This window comes from Harpia harpyja, chromosome 19, assembly GCF_026419915.1.
Source record: "Harpia harpyja isolate bHarHar1 chromosome 19, bHarHar1 primary haplotype, whole genome shotgun sequence".
Classification (NCBI taxonomy): domain Eukaryota; kingdom Metazoa; phylum Chordata; class Aves; order Accipitriformes; family Accipitridae; genus Harpia; species Harpia harpyja.
This window is the reverse complement of record NC_068958.1, coordinates 1,926,617-1,943,129: the sequence shown is the minus strand read 5'-3', so window position 1 is coordinate 1,943,129 and position 16,513 is coordinate 1,926,617. Positions and strand designations below refer to the sequence as shown.

At 36.8% G+C, this 16,513-nt stretch overlaps 1 protein-coding gene across 11 annotated transcripts in view; it reads right to left on the bottom strand.

Moving 5' to 3' along the window:
- The window catches only part of DENND1A (DENN domain containing 1A), a 216,331-nt gene that overhangs the window by 70,947 nt on the left and 128,871 nt on the right, over window positions 1-16,513 (bottom strand). For all 11 annotated transcript variants that reach the window (XM_052814751.1, XM_052814755.1, XM_052814752.1 and 8 more), the window contains one exon: window positions 11,470-11,595. In XM_052814751.1, coding sequence (XP_052670711.1) covers window positions 11,470-11,595 — 126 coding nt within the window. The remainder of the gene's footprint in view (window positions 1-11,469; window positions 11,596-16,513) is intronic.

The following is a 16,513-nucleotide window of genomic DNA, read 5'->3' as shown; positions in this document are numbered from 1 at the left end:
CTCAATGTGATTCTGAAGAAAAGTACAACTCTGAATGATAGCAGGTCTCCTATGCTGTCTGCCATGGAAAGCAATCAAACTGAACTGTCAATTATGTCATGCATACAAATGTCTCATTCTGTCTTTAACCCTATAGCATTTTAGGCTTTCATTTTATGAGCTCTATCACCTATCTGTGCAGATCATTACAAATAATATTGATTTACTGCCTTTCACTTTACTCTTTTTGTACTGTAAGAGTACAAATTGTACATTCAAATTCATACACAATCTATAATGTGCATGGTGAAAGACCAGTGGCATGACTTTTCTATTATGAAGCTCTATTAGTTTGTTCCCAATCTGATTAAATATTCTAAATTTTTATCATTATTTCATCAAGTTTTTCTGCTACTGAAGTCTACTTTACAAATCCAAATACCAAAATCTCTTCTACCATCTTCTTTCAAGGGAAGTAATACTTTCTGTTCAATTGTATAGCTGCTCATACTAATGAGAATATAAATTTCACTCTTTCCCTACGTGCCTGAACAGTCTTCTGGGGTGGGGTTTTTAGCAGGTTTTGGGGTTTGGGTTGGTGGTTTGTTTTTTTTTTTTGGGGGGGGGGGTAGGTATGGAGATATGGGGGGGTGGGGGTGTTGGTTTTTTTCCCCTAATACCAAATGCAACCTATTCACAGCTCATTTAAAAAACACACAGTCACTGAGTGCCTTACACAGAATCTGGAATTCAACGGTCATGTTATTTTACGCTTGGTGTTTGTTTACTTGCTTCATTGTTCTACTCTAAGTCCCCTGCGCTTTATTAGTTCAGGAAATATCTTCAACTTTTCCTGCATGGCGGCATTTGCACACTGCTTCATTGCTTGCTGAGACTGTGCACTCTCAATTATAAGTAAAGTATTGGGAGAAAACACGATAAAAACACAGGCAAAAGTCAGTCTAAAACACACAAACAAAGGCTTGAAACAAACTGAGAAGAAACAAAACCAAGTGTATAAAATAGCACAAAAAACAGAGAGTCAGGTGTGAAAGGCACAGACAAATAACTGATCAGTTGAATGTACAAATCCTTCCACAGTAAAGCTGAAGTATCACGGAGCTGCTCCTCACTATACAACCTTCCCTGGTAATAGGAAGATTTAGAGGCTTTTGAACAAAGCTACTTTTATTTCTGCAGCACCAACACAGAAGATACAGAGAGTGACCCTATCCAGCCTGATGGCTGAACATACCACTTCTATGGAGGCTGTAAAGTTACTTATACAATGAAACACAAGATACTTCTCTTCAGCTTGCTTACAGGTTCCAAGAAACTAAGATACCACAAAAACTTAAATGTCAGCATGAAACAGGTGAACATTAATAATCTCAAAAGCAGTCCCGTGAATATCAGCATTCTGAAAATCACATTGAAAGGAACTTAATGTTTCATCTATTATTGCTGTTAGTGCACTACAAGATGCAGAGCACACAATCCCTTACTTTGGGCAATGTTTCTAGACTGAAGTACAAAACCATTTGCATGCTGGTTTTTTTGGGGGGGTTGGATGGTTTTGGGGCTTTGGAGTTTTTTGTTTGTTAGTTTGGGTTTTTTTTTTTTACTTTAACACATATGATGGACAGGAAAGTTTGACTGCATCTTTTACGGCAGAAATGCTGTATTCAGCAGAGGGTTATGCTAACTTTTTCAAATATTATTTATTATCTTTCCTTCAGAATCTTAGTCTTCCTCCCCTAGCGTGGCATACAGAATTATACAACACAGTATCTTATAACAGTTTGGAAATTACAAAACAATTCTATTTACTACATAACAGACTGCTATAAGAGATTAAAGAAAATGTCTTTTCAGTTTCATTAACATATGTATATCTCAACAGACTTCGATGTAGAATATTAAATGCATTTTGAAGAACAGTAAATGCTTGTTAGAAAAAGAGCCATTTTTAAGGTTTAAAATAGCAAAAGCAAAAGCTGAAACTTGTCTATAGCAACAGTAATGCTCAGAGACAAAACACAGCAACAGGATTGAAATGAAAACAAAAACCACAGAGAAAAAAACCCAAACAAACAAAACTGTATTTCCCCAATAAATCTTTTTCAGTCAGTGATTCTTAATTCTGGGTAGTATGTCTTCTAGAACGCTTTACATGAATGGTAAAACATAACAAAAGTTACAGGTAGCTTCTAAGTGAGATTGTCGAAAACTAGGTCTTCAAAATGCCACAAAGCATAGAATCTTCACGCTAGGAAAAAAAAGTCTTAAATTTTAGTTCCAGAACATATAGAAATTAATTTTATCTCCATTTTTATCTTACAAACATCAGGTTTTACAAACTGTCACTGTCAATGCCACTGTCATTGTCTACTCCTACCTGTTAGTAAAGTCATCAGGATGAGATTTAGAAATTACCATCATTTAGGCACTACTAGACTCTCTATACAAGCATATATTTGAGAGCTAACAGCACCTGAACAGGAAAAAAGATGAATGGGAGAAAATTCCTATTAAATATACATCAGCACTAACTTTAAAAGGAGCACAACAAAATTGCAAGTAAAATAAAAAGTTTTATTTTATATGCTGCTTCTCACTGTTTCCCCTACAGTTTTGGGTTTTTTTAACAAGTTTGTACACATGTAATATAAGTATTAGTGATCATCATCTTCATTTTTTCTATAAATGGACACACACTCCTAAAACCCTGACCTATTGAGACAACTCTGGTGAAAGGGAGGGATCTAATCTGTATACAATGTATACCTTTAAAATATACCTGCAGAAAAAAAAAAAAGCTATGCAAAAGATGGCTATGTAGAGGAAGTAACTGGGATGTGGCAATTACTGGGAGTTGGAAACAACTATTTACTCTTCCACTGAATAACTTAAAAAAATAATTCACCATGGCAACAATCATACTTCATAGTAGATAAAGCACTGAATGCTACAAAGCCTTTTCAAAATGAATTATGCACCAGTATGTAATATGCACTTTTTTTATGTTACTGCACACATATTCCAACAAAATTTCCTTTTGGACTCATCTGGCATTTGCTTTTTTATTGTGCACCACACATCATCTGTTTTTCTTTTCTGACTTCTGTCCCACTCAGGTCTCATGGATCTGGAATTATTGAAGGAATTTACAGTGTTAGTCTGGGCAAAAGACTGATATAAAATAATTAATACAGTGGCCTTATGTCATGCCATCACACTGCTGCTTTAATGTCTTCCTGAGAAACGTATCAATTTGTACTACCGGTATCATGATATTACTTACGAATCTGTAGAGCAAATATGCTTAGTGGTGCAAAACCCTAAAATGAGTAAGTAAACTGTCCTCTTAAAACACTTTGAAACTCCCACTGTTGTAGGAGACCTAAATATCTAAGTGACTAATCTTAACTTTACCTTCCTTGGCCATGAATTTAAACAGAGGTGAAGAGCAACAGCTTTCTTATAAAGTGCACACAGTTCTTGGCCAGCAAATACACGACCCCAGAGCAACATCAATACTCTAGTTCATTATAGTTAGCTACAGTACCCTGGATAATAAGAACCCATTCAGAGCTCATATGAGGAATAACTCTACCAAGATTGATGAGAGGTTAAACATAATATCCTGGGATAGTAGGAAATTGCAACTGTGCAAGTGGATTTGTGAAAAAATATTTACTTTTGTAGAAGATAGCAATTTAGTGGCTGCAGCAGTGTATTGAAACCAAGAATAACAACAGCTGTTAAGGTAGATTCTCTAGTAAAAGGTTACAACAAATACAGGGAATTACAACATTAATTTTTAATGGATGCTTGTCAAGCTGTGTCCTGTCCAGAATGCAAGTGCATGCCTTTTAAAAATGCCTTTTAAGTGCCAAGTTGCACCTCATTTCCTAAAAAATTTTGAGGAACTTTTACGTCTCATTTGAAAGTGATCCCATGTCCCAAGGTTAAAATTCAGAATAAATTTACTCAGAAACACTCAAGTTTCTAGAGTTCAGTTGTGCAGTATCTCAGCAGCATAGCATGATCAAGTATATGGAAAGATCCGTACCATGATACTGGTAATACAGCGGCCCAGACTCTGATGAAGGAATTCATAATAGGGAAGGAATCAAAACTAATACCTACTAACAATATATAAGGTAGCAACACCTCCTAAGTATATTGCATTGCAAGATCTTTACATCAATACCATGTTGGAAAATAGAACTGGAAAGCATCCTCATGCTTCCTCCTTACACACTGAGTGCTGCAGTTGGTACCTGATGTAAGTGGGATCAGGTAGGCTGCATCCCCTGCAGACACCGAGGGACTCGATGGCCAGCTAACCCTGAAGGAGACTGGAGTGGTCAATACCAGTGTCTCCAGAAGGTATGGATACACAGCAGCATAGACATATGGCTGCAGCATGGAAAATCAAACGAGTGCTATCTTTATTAGAATGGGTAATAGAAAATGTCAAAAGAGAACAAGGGGATAAAACGATTCTCCAGAAATGTCTTTACACACTCCTGCACAAAGGCAGGAAAGTTTTTCATTTTTTCCAGAAAAAAAAAGTTGGAAATACAATAAAGGAGACACTTTTTTTTAATTATACACCCCTTATGAAAATGTAATGTCCTATACTTCCCCCAGATGTCCCTATACGGTTCCAGAACTATGACAAAACCACAAACTGAAAAGGCTTATTACATTATTTCCTTAAGTTGAATTGAATGTTATGTTGAAAAAGAAAAGTTAACTTTTTATTTCCTCCTATTCATAATGGCTTTTTTCCCCACTGTTGCTCAAATTGCATCATATTAAGAGAAAATTTGTATCAATTTTACAATTATGAAAAGTGGTAGTATGTTGTCTTCTCTACTTAGAATCTAAATATAAATCATCAGGCTTTGACAGGACAACAGAACTAAGGCAGCAATGTATACATAAAAACATATATACATGCATCCAGTGTAGTTCAGCTAAAGCAGTTTGGAAACTGGAATATATAATACGAGTTTCAATAACTAGTTTCATACTAAGATTAGAAAACATTTTTCAGTGCCTTAAGCACATTGTTCTCCACTTCACAAATTAGCAAGTAACTTCACCAATGAAAGTGCATAAAAAGCATGGAAGTAGAAAAGTACATTGACTCTGCCTCTGAGATTTTTTCTTTACTCTTAAGTGGCTGCATCTAAAGAATATGCAAGTTAAATTTAAACCAAATCAATTTGTAACAATTAAAGTTAATCAGAAATTATCCAGTTATACAACTAATGGTTGCTCAGGCTAATAAACCTGAATAAGATTGAGTAACTAACCATGAAGACATAAAAGAAATTAATTGATGCTTCATTTAAGAGATTCACTTATTAGCAGTAATTCCCAACGCATTCAAGTTAGTGCCAGTAACTATTTATGATCCTAGTTCAATCTGAAAGATGTAAGTTATGTAGAAATTTTTACAATATGATAATGGTACATAATACAACAGTTTACTAAAAGTACCATCCACTATCAGAATCACTGCTCTACCAGTAGTTACTTAAAACGGTTACATTTCATTAGTAGCATCTTAAAGCTTCAGTAAGCTCCCAACTACTATTCCCTATGTTTTAAATGGAATTGAAAAACAGTGGGTAGATGTTTTAAACTACAACGACATGGATGGTGGACAGTTTCATTCTTGTTAGAAATATCACAAAACAGAATGACACTATTTTAAAGGAATCTGTAAACAGTCAAAGATACTAGCCATGCCTTTCCAGGACTGAAAGCAAATTTTCAATTAAAAAAAAACCCAAACAATTCAAAAATCCCTCAATAAAGTATTAATCAATAATAAGATCCTAAAAATAAAGTCACATTTTTCTGTACTTTTTTCATTTTGACATTGATTTCAAAATGTCCTCACACACAATGTAGTTACACTTTTAATACTATCACAGCTCCCTTCGCCTTCTTCCTCCCCACTATTTTGAGACTGACTTTGTTTAGAAACAGTGCAAAATTTGATACTTAAAAAGTAACCAGCAACACCCCCTGAGCACTGGACAGAGATCACAGCACTGTTATTACTTCATCCCAATTCATTCACAGAGAGAAGGGCCTCTCAAGGAGAGCAATGCGATGAAAGATTTTGCTGGGCAGACCTCAAGAAGATAGTATGAGCCACATAATAAGGAATATAGTTCTTGCTACACGTATTGCATTTATATTAATTGTTTCACCTCCTCAGAGACATTGCCACAAATCAGAGACGTTGTTGCCACAGACTGGCACATACAGGAAATACTCACAGGTGTTGCAACTGTAAAAGTCCAGTATAAAATACAGAAATTATGAATATCTACTATATTCACAATCCACCAAAATCAGGTTTACATGGATTTTATAAATGAGAGAAAGGTCTAGATTTAGCTAATATGACAATACACACAAGGAACCATTTTAAAAAGAATGCAGAGTTCATCACCCTAATAAATAGATTAATAAATTAACAACAACTACATCAGCCTTTTAAAAAACAAACCAGGACATCTTCATTCAAATCCAAACAAACACCAGAACCTCATGCGCAGACATGTCTCTTCAGTGGTGTATCAGAAATAAAACGGGCTACTTTAGCTCACATTGCATTACATATACTTCTCACCTCAGTATACCATGTGTACTGTATCGTGAGACATCAAATATTACAGTGCCTGCATTTAAGAAGTTATCAATGCAAAACAGCAAAGTTAAAGAGAAATCTACCTGCAGAAGCACTTAGATACTGATATCTATTTGGGTTATGAATGTTAAAATTACCCCCCCTTAATTATTGATACAAAAAGTAGCAGCACTGCAAAAGAAAAATAAGCACAGAGATTTTCACCTTACAGTGTATTTATGGCAATGAAATACACACAAAAGGAACCAAGACGTGGAAATAGAAATACCTGTTCAGAGTATACAGATTTTAAAGCAAAACACAAGTAAACAAGCTTTTCAAATCTGTCAAGCCAGAAAACGTTGCATTAAGCATACACAATTCCCTTTGCAAAGCTCCCTGGAGTGATCACATATCCAGAGAACCTACAGAAAGCTTGTCCTTTGAGAAGCTTGTATATCAAACTTGGAGCCTGCTGTTAAACTATCACACCCAAGCTAGGTGAAAAGGCACCCATATGGCTTAGGCTAGCTGTACTAGCATCACAGACCTAAACCCAGCACATCGTATTGTATCATACCCTACATGCTACTGCTTTTGGTCAACCTACACTGAGCTCACCTTTATTCACAGGTGATAGAATGACTCTTAACAAAGATTGTCTGTGAAAGAAAACCAATTAAATGTTGTCTCTAACCACTAGGTGTCAGCAGAAGAAAGTGCACAGCCATCTTTGATGCAGAAAATTTGAGTCTCATTTCCCCCCTCAGTTACCACTATACACAGAACTATTAAGTACTACAAACCACCTTTACACACACATAGTAATCATACAGCTAATTCTGTTGAAAATGACCTACTTCTGTGAATTTAGAAGATAAAAACATTCCCTCTGCAAACAGCAAAAAATCAGAAATTTATAAAAAAGTCGTTCAAGTGAACAAAACACTCACATTGGTGTCACTGTTAGAAATTTAAGTAATATTCATAAAGATAACAATCTGCCTCAATACAGCCAAGTAAACACGCTGCTTCTAATGTGTTTTACTGTACATAATAGCAACAGAGGTTTGTGGAGACGGTAAGTACATCACATGTAACAAATATTCTTCCATACTTAAAATCTGGCTTAACGCAACTACAGAAAACACAGACATACAGTAGAAAACATAACTGAATCCGTTATTTTGTTACATAAATCTTATGATTAGACTTGCAGACTGTATTATCTGGATATGTTTTTTCATGCAAAAGTTCTAGTTAGTGAAGCCCTCAAAGTTTACGGCAATGGTAACTCATTCATTGTCGGTGTACTGGTTCATATATACATTACATAACCTTGTATCTTTAGAGTAAAAGTTTCTGAACAGAGTAAGAGCTCTTACTATGCTTAGGTATAATGTGACTTCAAAGTCTGCTCTGTGACACGTTCTGGGCCTACACGGAATAATGAAAAGTAGCTTTGCACCATTTATCCCAAAAAGTCAACTCATACCAGATGAGATGGTCTATGAAATTAAATAGTCTTATAAGACAAAAACTATGAAAGGAGGAAAAGCTGCTGCTGCTTTGAATTTATTTCCTAGTTATCAACGGTATTAAATGAACAGTCAGATTTCGTGAGTTATGGGACATCAAACGCAAACCACATCATGTTCGTTATTGCGTATGGCCCATATTTATGACGTGAAGGTGAGAAGAGAAAAAACCATAATGGAGGCATTTGAAAATAAGTTCCTTTTCTTAGAAGCTATTTCTTCCATTTGCCTTTCTATTTGTCTCAGACACATTGAAACTGTTTTATTTGCAACTGTTACACCAGTAACAGTTTTAAAATAATTTCTTCCAAACAGACATTAAAATTCTAAAGCAAATTATGACAGCCACTGTGGTCTTTGAGGATTCTGATACATCAGTGCAGAGCAAAGATTTGCTGCATACACTTTAATATTCTTCCACTATTCAACAAGAAACTCCCATCATTCTGTATTTCTACAAGATGACGTGTATCATGACCACTTTGAACACCTGTTAGTATATAATCTACAAACTCGGCAAACTGAGCTAATCAGCTGACAGGAAATAACAATGAACATAACTACTGTTTAGAAGATGGAATTATGTGAGAGTACAGAAGACTATTTCAAGTGCAGCATTCAAAGTACAGCACAACAGAGAAACACAGGACTTTAAATTGCAAGATGCCTTACTAATTGCCAGTTACAACGCTTTGTTATTAAATTACAATCCCATTTTCTTTTGTGAACTTAGCAAGTACATTTCCTAATTGTTTTCCTAATTGTTTTACTGATTACACACTATTGTTTAGAGTTTTGCTGCATTTTCTTAAGATCAGGTTTTCCAAGGGTCTTGAACTAATTTTTAAGTGCGATGCTCCTAACAGTAACAAGAACCTCTCAGTAATTGCATTTACTATTGGCATATTCTAAAACAGAAGTGAAGTATTAAGTAGTTGTATGACCTGTCCAATACCTCACAGGATGTCTGTGGCAAAACTGGAAACAGAATGCAGGCCATTTGACTCCGACATGTTCAGCACATGAAACACTTGCAAATTTTCTTTATCTAAATCTTAATACTGAAATGTATAATCAGAAATTAAATTTTTAATTTAAAAAAGGACTTGGGAAAGAAAGCCCAAAGCCCTGAAAACTTCCACTTCCTGATGTTAAAATTGGATTTTTATGACATATTTGTGTCATTTTCTTTGCGAATTTTCTTTGATGGAATGATAAGCAAACCAATTTCTGCTACTTCCTCAGGTTAGCTGTCCCTCCAAGTTGCACTTTCTAGGGGTGTGCCATTGTCAACTGATTTCGAATATTCATCTTTAACATTCAGCCTTCAAAATACCAGATGGTATTTCCAGAAAAGCAATTTAAATCTCTATTTTTCTTCATAAATCCCTTAACTAGTTAATCTCACACACACATCCAGGCAAAGCATACACCAATATTCCCAGAGTTGCCTGGCAACTACGGGGAGGAGCATCGGAGAACAAGGAAGCCTGCATGGATGAAGGGAAGTCAGTGTCTCCCTAACATGGATAAAGGAGGCTTACCGCCAGAGCGCCTTCCTGGTTTCATTTTTGTTATTTATATGGACAACTTTTCAATTACCTCCCATTATCTCACCTTAGATGCTTTAAAAGCCCAATACTCACACCCAGACATACATACACAAGTCAATACAATTTATTTTTTCCACACACACAACACATGGATTCCCCCAATAAGATGTGGAAGGACTCATGATGACTTCAAAAGTTGTTTTTGAATCCTGAATACGAATTGTTGAAATGATGCTTATTTGATGGTGATAACTGGACTGCTTAAAATTCAGATTGAGCTATTTTTTCCTTCTGGCTTTAAAAATAACAAGTAAGACAAACTATAGTACTGAAGAGACTAGTTACTGAAATATCTTCGCCCTCAAGAAACACTATGCCTGTAGTCCGACTTCTGGCCTTTCCTTTAACTTCATGATTATAATTAGATTTATTACTTGTCTGCATGCCAGATCTCTTCATTAATCTTCACAGAACAGGACAATGCTGAATACAACACCTTTTCTCAAGTAGTAAGCCTTCATTCTCACTCCACTCATTTAGCCTCCCCACTTATACTCAGAACTCATCTTAGCATGTCCCAGTGGTATTCAAGTTCTCCATTGCTACCACCAATTTTCCATTCTGCCTCCAAACGTTTGCAGATGAGAGAAGAAGGTATTAAGACAAAAGTACATTTTGTCCTCTACAGGTATCTTCTTCTTAAGCAGCCATAGGTCTAAACAACAGTAGTTCAAATGAGCCTGTGAACACCGCATTGAGATTTATCAGTGCATTTGACTTGTACATGTGTTGGTTTCCCCTGCTTCAGAAATAGGGAAGGTAGAATATTTTGAAAATATTCTGTGGATCACTCTGCAGTTAGTACTTTTCATCCCGCATATTTCTGGGACATATCTCATTAATTATACTTGAATGTTCCTCATACTATTCACCTTGTCTCTAACTGTTTATCAGCAAAATGTACACACTTTAAAAGGAACCCCCTAAGTACACGGTAGCAAAACCAGAGTGTTACAAAACATGTGGAAATACATTAATTTGGCTGGACTGATTTGTATTGAAGTCCATGAAGCTACTTGCAGTAAGCCAGGAACAGATGCCTCACTAGAAACAATAAAACCCAAGATCAAGTACAGAAAAATCCTTCCCCCACTCAGATGGCACTTAATCGTTGCTAAATAGAGATTAGCTCTGAACCAGAAGCAAGAGATTGAATTTTCCTAACAGAACATTTATCATCAATAGTTACAACTCCAGACATTCTTCATAATTCTGTAAAAGCACAATTTCTTCACTAATTATGTTCTTAAACTCCATGATTCCATAAATTTGCATGTTTCACAGTTAAGCACATATTGTGTAAAAAGTATCTTTTACTACCTTTAAAAATAATACAATGAATACCCGGGTTTTGCAGTGAGAGAAGATGGTCAACTCTGCACTACCCTCCTATGATCATTGATTTATACTTTATCATCTCTCTTCTAACTTAACTGTGTTCAAAAACAAGCAACACCCATACCTTTCCATAAGAAGTTTTATCCCTGTGTGATTGATCATGCTTGTTGCACCTCTTTCTTTTTTGGAGACTGGAACACTGTTTTCAGCACTAGTCAATCAAAGAGCCACAATGCTGACCTTAGTAAAAGTAGGTTATACTCTACTTTGAATTCTTGTTAGCTTTTTTCCCCACCACAGCTGCAGATTTACATCTTATGCCTACTAATTTCCTACTTACAGGTTCAATTTTCAGGGCGTTTCTGTAGCTCCCAAAGAAAGATGCTTGTGCTTTTAGAAACGCTCTTGCAACACCATCTCCAGTGGTTGTAGAGACTTTCTTCAATCTGTTCTTCAGTGCAGAAACCTGAAGTCACACAACAGGTCTAGATCACTCTCATATCACAAACAAAGCTCAACACATTGGGGCACAGCTAAATGAAAAACATGCTAACCACAGCAGCATTTATGACAAAAGTGACATCGTGAATTCAGAGTTGAATTTTTCAGTTCTAAAAGCATTACTTTTCAAGCTGGTTTGCTTCTCTAAGACATGATTAGATTCTATTCAGAAACCAACAGGAAAATCAAAGCTTCATTTCAACCTTCCCTCCTACTTAAAATCCTCCATTAACATGCCGTTGAGTACTCTTTTAAAGGTAGTCCATGAAGTTCTGTGTCATTCTTGATTAGAATCCATGAAAGAATTTCAGCTAAATTAACTCAAACATCAGACTAATAGAGAAACGGTTCTGCATAAACAGGCCATCCATCACCACCAAGGCCAAGAACAAATTCTGCAGGTCTGAAGAATCTGATTGCCACAAATACAAGGTTTCTTTCTTTCAAGGCTATATTCCCTTGTGTTTCAGCGACTTAATGGAAAATAACAAAATGAGAGTTTTATTTATGCATATGGTGGGTTCCCTTGGCTGGCTCCCAGACACCCACCCAGCCGCTCTCTCCCTCCCCCTCCTCAGCAGGACTCGGGGAGAAAACACGAAGAAAAAGCTCGTGGGCCGAGATAAAGACAGGGAGATCACTTACGGATTAGCATCACGGGCAAAACAGACTCAACTTAGGAAAATCAATTTAACTTATTGCCAATTCACATAGAGTTGGATGGTGAGAAACAAAGACAGAAACTCCGCCGCCTTTCTCCCAGCTCAATTTCCACCCCCTCCATTCCCCACCTCCTCCCCGAGCGGCGCGGGGTGACGGCAATGGGGGTCGTGGTCAGTCCGTAACAGTTCCTCTCTGCCGCTCCTTCCTCAGGCTTTTACTCGCTCCTCACTCTGCGTGTGGCCTTTTGCCGTTTCTTAGAGGCTTTCAGAGAGGCACGCCGGCTTTGCCGACGGGCTCAGCTGCGCCCGGCGGGGTCTGCTGCCGAACCGGCTGGAACCGGCTGGCACCGGCTGCGCCCTGCACCCGCCGCCCCGGCCTCTCCTCACAGAGGCCCTGCAGCCTCCCTGCCAACGCCCCAATGCAATCCAGAAAACAAAACCTGCAGGCTTTTTTAAAAGTCTCAAATTAACAAGGACATTCTGTCTACTGAAGTTTTTTCTTCCCGTTTCTCAAGAGATCTAAACCACCTGTGCGCAGGACGGCTCTTCTCTTAACCCTCGCTGCCCTTTCCCTTCCACTGTGGAGGTGTTTAATTACCTCAGGATTCACCAAGCTGCACTTTAGGCGAACAGAGCCCTAACGGTCTCATTACCATTTTACCCAGAGACACTTACCGATCACAACTTAGCTAATATCAACTAAACACATTTCTATGCAGGCAGAGTTAAAAATACCCTGATCCAGGTTACCTGAATATTCTTTTGTTTTGTGTGTACACCAAGGGCTAAAGTTTTAGAGGATTATCCATTACTGTTCTCTGTGCTTCAGAATCTCTCATACATACAAGAAGGCTGTGACTTAGTTTGATGTCTCTTTTCTAGCGCTTAGAGCTCAGTAACTACTGAAGTAAGGTTGTGTATCTATATATTATTGTTAGTGACAGCATTTTTCTTTCCCAAACACAAGCTGGGAAAGGAGATAAAAAAACCTTTCAAAGATTAACATCAGGCTTGCTGTGCCTGTGCTGCAATGGTTATAGGTTACGTTAAATCATTAACAAATAGTTATGTCAGTAGCAATTTTTTGGTGTTGCAGACAGAACCAGGACAAGCTAAGTTTTTGAGACAAATCTCACACAAGACATAGCAATACAAAAACAACAATCTGGGCACTGATTCTTGAAAGAAATTCAACTAGCACTTTTAGAGGATGCAGTCATGTCACACGCAAAACCTGAGTTTGATGAGATACCTTACGCAGAAGACAGGAAGAAGCCACAATTTCGGAAGGAAAGCAGAAAGCCAGGAAATCCCTAGTCATCTTGATTTGCAGAACATGAATGACTCCATAGATACCCATATTATGAATCTAACAGAAATGATTCTATCAATAACTAGCAAATTTTCCTTCTTCAAATGCTATTCTGAAAAACTCCATTGGAGTAACTCTATATACTTCACACTACGCAAGAAACGTTCTAGGAATATTATTTACAGAGTAAGCAGATTCTGTTGCAGTGAACATAACTAACTGTGGTTTTGAGAGTATGAATAATACCTCATAAAATATAAGCTGATGGTTCAAATGTTCAAATTAACTTTCAAGACCATCCTCCAGCTCATAACAAAAGCTTATTCTGGCCTCATCCATATCTCCAAAATCCTACCAGATGAGTTGAGTTTTTTCTGCGTTGGGGTTTTGCTACCAGCCTGCCTTAGTAGCAAATGGCAGGATGATTTTACTGAACAACTGTTCTTGAGTGATTCAGTTTTATCACTCCGGTAAGCACAACCCTCACTTCCTCCTTCAGTAGTCTTAGATTTGGGGAGGGCAGGAAAGTGAGTTCTCATCTTGCTATACAGGTGTTAAATATATAATCCATACTGTGCACTGCATTTTTTTCTTTTAAAACTAGATGTTATATTTGCACTTGTGTTTACCAAAACAGCTACAAAGCCATTTCCTTTTAAATTTTCTGCAGATTCTGCTGTAGAAGGGATTTCATAACAGTTATTTAGTATAACAGAAATAATCAAGAGCATGTCCAGCATTGTTTATAAATCTGAATGCTGTGGCTTATGTGAATGATCCATGCATTACTGAGCCCATAAGCACATATTAATATAATACATGATAACCGATTCAGTCTATCGTGCCCATAAAATAAGCTCACCCTTTTTCGCTGAGATATTGTCTCTCAAGGAGCTCTGTTATTCTCAAAATGTAAAAGCTTCATCAGATTTTCAAACCCGAACAACACACGTCTCTATGTTTGAAGGGGTCTGATGTTGTTGGGATGAAATATGCTTTTATTTCCTATATTAACTTATCTAAACCATTTAAAGGTAGTTCTTAAAAGTGCAATAAAATGTCCATAGCTCTGAGTAACTCCCAAATCCATCTCAAACATTTTTATAAGTGGTTTTCTTCAAACATTCATGTGAAGATAAAGACCTTGCCATCTATATAGAAGGAAAAGGCTCTACGCTTCATTTTACAACAGACTAAAAGTTCAAAAGGCTAGTCGCAGCCTTTCTGTTTCAGCTTCCCTATTTGGTATAGAAACAGAATATTGATAACTGTTTTGCTAATTCCTTAAGCTTTCAGATCATTTGCTCTCTTCTAAGACTAAATCGAACACTGTAGCATGTCTATTTTATATATGTACATTTTCACTCTTTCAGTCAGGATTATTGTAATAGGCATTGTCATAGTTTTTAAAAAACCAAAATGTTAACAACAACATATTTAAAGAGACTAACAAGTAAGAAAAAAAAAATTCAAGTTTACTCTGGAATAAATTACTACATAAGACAAAGTAGATTATACAAGCAGAATTACGATTGTTTCCTGCCTAAAGAGGTAGTAATACTTTTAAAAAAAAATAAGACTGTGACCACTCAATATGAAGATTATTTCTAGCCAAACAGACACATATACATGCAGTCTACCCTGAGAGTGTTTTTAAAGAAGATTTTTATACTTCTGGCAGTTCAGGTTTAAAGGTCAGATTTAAACTATCACCATGTTTCAAAATGCAATCTGTGCAATGCAGCATAATGAAATGGTTCAGTAAAGGTGCTAGTGGAAATTCTTTTAATTAGGTCCAAGGCTTTTCAGTTGTCAACATGAATAAAGCAAGAAACATTCTATTGCAAACATAGTGTAAGAAATAAAAATGGATTCACCTTTAAGAAAATGGTTCTGCTATATAGTTGTAGTTTAGTACTTCTTGCTGTCCTGAAAGCAGTTAATTTCCCACTAAGTGAAAAACAGCAACATAGGCTTCCTACTTGTGGTAACTTGTTAATGAATGGACAACAGTAGCATACACAACTAAATTACTGACAGCCTAAGATATTCATAGGCTAGTGCAAATTTACAATACTCTCACAGCCATCAGATATGCAAGATCTCTTTGGCGCAGTACACTGCATTGCATCAGGGCTTCATTTAATAAAAACTACAAGTTGACAGAGCGAGCTTATGCTTTATTCCTTGTAATATGAAGCTCTGACTACAACTAAGACTAGAAGATGACACTTATTTGGAAATACATGAAAAATCCATAAGGGTTGCATAAAAAAAAAATTACTACCCCCTCTTTGCTATTCCTTGCAACACAGACGGTGGTGTAGGAGACTTGTCAGCAGCAGATGCACTTATTGTAATCACAGTCCTTAATAAATCTCTTTTTTTAATATTGACTATTTTAAAAAGAAAGTTACTTCCCAGGGCGTTCTCATGCTGCCAGATTTTCAGCAACATATCAGAAGCAGAAGGTGAAGGAGGGACAGTTTTTCACATTTCAAATAGTTCATCAGTAATGCAGTAGTACACACCTTGATTTTCAGGGACCTGGCCTGAACAGTTTAGGAAGTCTGACTGCTAGCAGGTACTGCTGAGGTACACTGAGGCAAAGAAATTACTTAATCTGATTCTGCTGGAACTGTCTCAATGCTATCCAGCTCCTTTAACACAAATGTTAACTGGAAAGACATTACACCGTAGCCTATGTTCATTTGGATCCTAGGAGTAAAAGATTACAAGAATAGTTCATTCTAGATTCCCAAGAATCAACAGTTTAGGTAGCAACATCACTATCATGAAACTCAAGCACAACTCACTACCTGAAGCTCTAAAATAATCATAGGACCTCATTTACTTGATTAAAAAAAACTGTTCAAGGAGAGGGGGGAAACTGCTTTAAAAATTTTCCA